Source organism: Chrysochloris asiatica, unplaced genomic scaffold (assembly GCF_000296735.1).
Source record: "Chrysochloris asiatica unplaced genomic scaffold, ChrAsi1.0 scaffold00349, whole genome shotgun sequence".
Classification (NCBI taxonomy): Eukaryota; Metazoa; Chordata; class Mammalia; order Afrosoricida; family Chrysochloridae; genus Chrysochloris; species Chrysochloris asiatica.
Window position 1 is genome coordinate 254,422 of NW_006408867.1, and position 7,505 is coordinate 261,926.

At 38.7% G+C, this 7,505-nt stretch overlaps 1 protein-coding gene across 1 annotated transcript in view; it reads right to left on the reverse strand.

Moving 5' to 3' along the window:
* The window catches only part of LOC102825716 (transmembrane and coiled-coil domains protein 1-like), a 37,449-nt gene that overhangs the window by 9,719 nt on the left and 20,225 nt on the right, over nt 1-7,505 (reverse strand). Inside the window, exon 6 of the mRNA XM_006875986.1 lies at nt 7,123-7,267. Within this exon, the coding sequence (XP_006876048.1) occupies nt 7,123-7,267 (145 nt within the window). The remainder of the gene's footprint in view (nt 1-7,122; nt 7,268-7,505) is intronic.

The following is a 7,505-nucleotide window of genomic DNA, read 5'->3' on the forward strand; positions in this document are numbered from 1 at the left end:
AGATACAGATGGGTAACTCATGATACTGTAGTGAATAATGCTTATCAGGACGGATTATGAGGGTGGGAAATGCAAAGGTAGAAGTTTTGTAACAAGGAAGGGAGTGATTAATTCTCCAGGATAGGAAGGAGCAGAGGCCTCTGGGACCATCAACGGAGAAGAGCCGAGAGCGGGACCCTACCCAGAGAAACAGAGATGCCTGAGATGGAGGCAGAGATGATGACACGGAGTGATAAAGCGACTGGGAACTTTGGACCCAGAGAGGGAAAGGGATTGTGGGCCGAAAACTGGGGGGAGGAGGTGGAAGTGTAGGGATCGGGTTTCTGGGATATACCCTTTGGGTGGTTGAGGATGCATGGAGGGGACTGGAACCATGGCAGTGAGATGATATACGATGGAATGAATGTAAAACTAAAGTTCTCCCATGTAAACTATCATATAATTCACAATAAAACATTAAAAAAAACCACTGTATAACAGAAAAAATGCTCATAGTAAATTGATAATCAGAAAATCTTAGCAGGGGAAAAGAGACAGAAACAGAAAACAAATGGAATTTCTGGAACTGAAAAACAGATCTGAGAGAAAAATAAAATTTATTGGATGGAATTAGAGTTAACACAGATTAGAAATAGTAGAGGAGTCAGTCAGCATGTAGACAGAGCAATAATAATTATCCAATCTGAAGAACATAGGGAAGATTTTAAAAGAAAAACAAAACAAAACAGAGCCTCAGTGTTCTGTTAGACAATATCAAAAAGACTAATATCTACAGAAGACTTCAAAAAGTTCATGGAAAAACGGAATACAAAGGTAATGAGTTCTTTCCACAAACTTTTTAAAGCTCCCTTATGTGTTGCACTGTGGCCTAATGTGTCAGACTGCAAAGTCCTTTGAACTGCAAGGTCGGTGGTTCAAGCTCACCAGCTACTCTTTGGGAACCCTACGCAGGGTCACTATGGGTCAAAATCAACTTAACGGCATTTTAACAACAACAACATACATAATTGGAGATTCAGAAGAAAAATAGGGGAAAAAAAAATTCAAGAAAGAATGGCTGAAATTTGCTCCAATTTAATGAAAACCATAAACCCTAAGCAGCAGGATAAATTACACCGGCACACACAGAAACACACACAGATACAAATAAACAAAACTATAAGCACATCATAATAAAATTGTTGGGACCAAAGCTTAAAGAGTACTAGTGTAGCACTGTAAAATTAGCACTGGATTACAAAGTCGGTTTGAATTGCAAGGCTGGCGGTTCAAACCCACCAGCCACTCCTAAGAAACCCTACTCAGGGTTGTGTTGCAACCAACTCCAGAGCTAAAAGAAACAATCTGAAAGCAGCCACAGAAAGTGACACATCACCTACTGGGGAGTCAGAGGTATGGAACACTTCTCATCAGAAACAATGGAGACCAGAAGACAGAGGAAAGACAGTTTAATCTGCTGCTGATGGTGGTTAGCATCTGGTTGATTTTGACTCATGGGACCTCGTGTGTGCAATGTAGAACTGCTCCATAGTATTTTAGAGGCTTTTGCCTTTCAGAAGCAGATCATCCGATCTCCTGAGGCACAGCTGAATGGATCTGAACCACCAACCTTTCACTTAGCAGTCAATTGCTTAAGTGTCTATGTCACTAGCGGCCCCTTAAATCCTGAAAATACGAAAAAACAAAGTAAAAAGCAGTCAACCCACAATTCTGTATCTAGTGAACATATCCTTTAAGAATGAAGTTGAAATACACAAGTGTTTTCAGAGAAGTGGAGATTTTAAAAATTATTCACCAGCAGACTTATAAGAACTGCCTTTAAAAAAAATCACTTAAATCTGTTTCCTGGGGTTCAGGCATTAAAGCAATCCTCCTCAGTGATATGCTTTGATCCTGTCACATAACACTAACAAGTCTGGACTCAGTAGGTAACTAAAAGGTTGGTGGTTTGAGTCACCTCGAAAGCATAGTCTGGTGATCTGCTTTGGAAAAAATCGGCCCTTGCAAGCACAGTTCTACTCTGACATACATGGGATTGCCATGAGTTAAAATAAACTGGATGACAACTGGTTTTATTCTCTGCATCAGAGAAGAGTTTCAGGCATCATATAAATACTGGGAACAATATTCAGCAATGACAAGAACACTCAAAATAATACCTTAAACCTAGGCTTTGAAGCAATTCACAAAGAGATTAGACTAAGATGATGCTTGAATAGTCTACTCTTGTCAATTTGGCTCTCATTTTCTGAACCACCTGCATTCTCTAATTAAATTGAAAACAAACCACTACAAATGAAAACACTTGTTGATAAATTATACTAGCAGTAATGAATTAAGTGCTAAGCTTTAACATGACATAAATGAATGGTGAGAATCAGGAGACAGTAGGCATCTGGTCCTGCTAATATTTTGAAGGCTTTAAGATATGCTGATACCAACATATTTTGAACATGTTTTAATATAAACAAACCACAAATGAAGATTCTTTGCCCTAGGAAAGCCAAAAGTCTGAAAAAGGATAAATGTACATGGGTGAGTCAAACCATCCACATCCATGACTAACAACACTGAGCGTGCACATGAAATCATTCTGTCGAATAGACAATTGACAATGGATTAGCTGACAAATCATTTGCAAATCAGCTGAGGTTCTGCCCATGAAAAAATCCACAACAGACTTGGGTTTTGAAAAGTTTGTGCAAGATGGGTACCGAAACAACTCAAGAAAGAACGTAAACAGGTGCGTTTGGACATCTACAAACAAAATTTGAACCAATATTCAAAGGAAGTTTCTTTAAAAAAAAAAAAAACACTGCTGGTGACAAGATATGTATTCATTATTGCAAGCCTGAGAGTAAATGGCAGAGTATGAAATGGGCATATCCTTAATTGCCAACCAAGAAAAAGTTCAATAGTCAACCATCAGATGGAAAATTGATGTTTACAGTTTTCTGGGATTCTCAAAAGTCAGTACTGGAACACTAACAGGAAAAAGTTCACAATCAACAGTGCTCATTACAGTGAGATGCTCACTGAAGAGCTGAAGCCTACACTTTGGATTAAACTACCAGAGGACTACTCTGTGATCTTGCATGACAAAGCAAGTCCACAAACCTCTGCCCATACTGTTGACTCTCTGCAGAAGCTTCGTTATGAGGTGTTAAAGCATCCTTCCTATAGTCCTGATCTTCCTCCATCAGATTTTCACCTGTTTGGTCCCCTGAAAACAGCCCTTAAAGGATCAAGATTCACCTCTGATGAAAAAGTGAAGATAGAGGTACATTTGTGGCTCACAACTCGGCCTAAAACATTTCTAAATATGGAATACAAAAGCTTGTTGACAGATGGACAAACTGTGCTGAAAGTAAAACAGATTATGTAAAAAAATGATGTACTTGTCTTTTCTAAAAGTTAATTAAAATAAATCCTGCAGCCAGAGTGAGGATAATTTTTGACTTTTCCTCATACTTATTTTTATCACTGTCCTGAGTACATATACCTTCTGAAAGAAATAATAAAATTTCCATTGGCATTTTTTCCAGATTATAACCATATGTACAGAAAGTTATACAGTGAGATGTGGCAACAAAAGAAAAAACTTTTAAGAAAATCTTCCACCCACTTTTCCTCAGGCAGCACTGATTATTTTTGCTTTCAAAAAGGTATGGAAAATTCTATCCATACCTTTCATATTCATGCAAATTTTAAGAATAGATCAATTTTCCCTTGCAGAATACCCTTAACTGTTTACTAGGTAAATTTGCTTGGATTTTTACTTGAATTTCAAGCACTTTGAACAGAGATTGTTGTTGTAAAGTGTTGTGGAGTGGATTCCTGTAGCAACCTGTAAGGGTTTCTGAGGAGCAGCTGGTGTGCTTGATTACCATATACTTAATTCACTATCGACTCATAACAACAGTGAGAAAACATCAAGTCCCTTAAGAGTTAAAAAACTTTTTATTCTTGAATTCCATCACTACTCCGGACTAATTTAACACCTCTTGTAAAAGCTTGCAGACCATTTCCGCTGCTACAAATTCACACAGAGGAAACAGTTGTGAAGGTCAAAGCAGCTAATTACCAAACATTACGGAAGTAAACAAAAGTTAAGAAAAAAAGATAAAGTGAAAAAAGTCATTGTTTTATTTTAAGTTAATACGTTTTATCAACATATTTCAATCTGTAGAACGAAACTGTTCTATCCTGTGTGGGGGATATAACTGGAAGTAAAGACCAGATTGAGTGGAGTGCTCTCCATGAAAATTCTTAGTATTTCATTTAAAACACTGTACAGTTAAAAAAAATTTTTTTAAATGATGACTTCTAGGTACATCTGAAGTGACCACGTTGAGCCACCACAAATAAAGTCGTGAAATCCGCATGTGGCTAAAATATAAATGTTCTTTGTTTAAAGCAAAATGTACACATCATTGTGCTTTGTCAACATTTCCATCCAAGCCAGTTTTAAAATTTCCAATGCCAAGAATCAAACTAAAGGTCAATGTTCTATACAGGGCAGTAGGCCTCTGCTAAATCAGCCAAGAGATCTGTGTTATCACAGAACTTACTGGTTTGTACTTTGGGATGTACTGTGCCAGAGGCATTTTCAAACTGTTCCTGGGTAACACACACCTCGGGTATCCAAGAGTACAAAACCCTGCTAGACATACATATGAACTTAGTTGCTCCACAGACACCTCACAGTAGTCAACCTACTCTTCGTTCTTTTCCCAACCTCTTCATGAAACTATTTTTCATTTAGTCATCAAAGCTAGAAACATGGGAGTCACTTTAAGTTTCTCCCTTCTTCTTCAACATCAAGTCAATCACTAAGTGTGGCTGGTTTGACCTTCTCTGTTTCTCAGTTTTGTCCCCTCTTCATCTCTCTCACCACTGTCATAGCATGGAACATAATGATTCCCGCCCCCTCCCACTACCACCCCCTAACTTAACTTGTTGTTAAGTGCCATCAAGTCAGTTCCAACCCATAGGGTTCCCAAGGTGAGTTTGAACTGCTGACTTTGTGGTTCAAACCAACCTTACTGTCCAGTGCTTTGTCCCACATCACAGCACCAGTACTTTCCCCCCTAGATTTCTATAATAAGGAGTCCTACTATGGCATTCTGGTTAATGCGCTGGACTGCAAAATCCGTTTTAATAGCAAGGTCAGTGGTTCAAGCTCACCAGCTGCTCCTCCGAAACCCTATGAAGGATTGCTAACAAGTCCTGGGGTGGCACTGTGGGTTAATGTGCTAGACTGCAAAGTCGGTTTGAACTGCAAGGTTGATAGTTCAAGCTCGCCAGCTGCTCCTTGGAAACCCTCTACAAGGTCACTAGGGGTCAGAACCAACTCAATGATACTTAATAACAACAATGGGTCAGAATCGACTCAACAGCACTTTAACAACAACAACTATAATAAAGAAGCCCCAGTAGTCCTGGTATGGAGCTACGGGTTTAAGGCGCTGCACTGCAAGGTCAGTTTGAATTCTAAGGTTGGTGGTTCAAGCTCACCAGGTTCTCCTAAGAAACCCTATTTAGGGTCATTATGGGTTGGAACTGACTCGATAGCACTTAACAACAACAATAGTAACATAGTGGTTACAAGTTGGACTACTAACTGCAAGATCTGCAATTCAAATCTAAATCTAACACTCACTCCTTGGAACAAAGAGAAGGTTTTCTGCTCCCATATAGATTTACAGCCTCAGAAACGCTATACAGGTTCATTCTGAGTTGGAACCAACTCGATGGCACACCACCACCACTACCAACACTACCAAACTATTATAATAATCTGGAGTTCTAGTGTGACACTGTAGGGTAAGTATTGGATTCCTAGCCATAAGGTTAGCTGTTCAAATCCATCACTCTTCAGAAACTCTATACAGGGTCATTATGGGTCAGAACCTATTCACCGACACTTAACAACAAAACAACACCAGTCTCTTAACTGGTATTTCTGCTCCAAGTCAAGCCCCTTTCATGTCTATCCTTCACTATGCAAAAAACAACTCCAGAAAGCCTTGAGATTCAGCAGCATTTAACAGGCAAAAATGGGAGGAGGAAGGCATTCCAGACAGAAGAACAAAAAACCTGTAGGAGTGTTATATAGACACTGTTAGGCAAGTCACAATAGCTGGGATGCTGTTGGTGGAGATGTGATAAAAAATGAGGTAGGAAATATATTACATAATATGAACTTAAAAAGATCTTTTTAAGCTTCAAACTATAATTCCATTATTGACACAGTCAATTCAACAAAAACTCTGCTGCCAATGATAGTATTCAGAGAAGAGGGAAAAAATTTAGACAATGCTGAAAGAATTGCTTATATAACAAATATTGAAAGATTAATTGCAAGGGCCATCTTCCTCATTGCAATTCTTGCTGAATGGCAAGAAACTAAATAATGCCCTGAAATCTAAAGAGTTCTTGAGCTACAGACTTTAATTAGCCCCTTTCATTTTTAAAGCCTCATCTCAAAAGTTACTTCATTCTGTAAACCTTTCATCACTAACTGAATATTATCTGTCTCTCTTCTGGGCTCTCACAGCCTTTGACCTGTGCCAGTCTGTTTCTCTGTGAATGTCAGATCATACTGGCCATCTGTAAATTCTATTGCCCAACCTTTATCTTAACTGTGAATAATTTAAAATCACCATGTTAATCATATTTCTAGTGCCAAAATGAATTGACAGAAGAAATGATCCTAAGAAGACAACTCACTCTTTACTCTTGCTTGTTACAACAAAGAAAAGAACCTGAGAACTCTAAGAATGGGATGCGGAAGCTGCCTTTGGCTTTGCCCTAATGATGAGCTGGAGTCCTGGTGGGCACTGTGGGATAAAGCACGGAACCGCAAGGTCAGTTTGAACTGCAACGTCAGTGGTTCAAATCCACCAGCTGCTCCTTAGAAAACCTATACATGGGTACTGTTGAGTTGGAACTGACTTGATGCACTTTAATGACAACAACAAAGGATTAGCTAAATAGATTAGACCTTTATGTACTTAAAACAATGTTCAGATTCTACAGTGGCAGCAGATAAATGCTTTTCCAGCATTACATGAAAGCAGGGAAGAATATACATAGTCAGTGGTGGATATGGCCACTCACCTGCCGAATCGACATGGTACAAAGAATATACAGGAAGATGAAGGAACAGTCCGTGGTGTCATCCCCTAGCAGGTTTCGGTGAGAGAGCCCTTGGATGTAGGAAAGGGGGGTAAAGGGGAGCTTTGCTACCACTCTACCATCAAATCTAAAAGGAAAAAACAAATCACTGTTATTTTTGGAAGACTGACAAGCTTCTGGTTTTGAGACAAATCTGAGATCAAAATAGAACTTAACTCTGAAAACCTGAGAACCTTACAGAGCTTTTGTTTATCTAAGTTTAATTATTTATATTTATCATACTAGAAATCAAAACTAAGAAATGCTAAAATAGAAATGCCAATTTTTAAAAAACTAGTGAGGAGAGGCATGTTTTTGCATTTTTG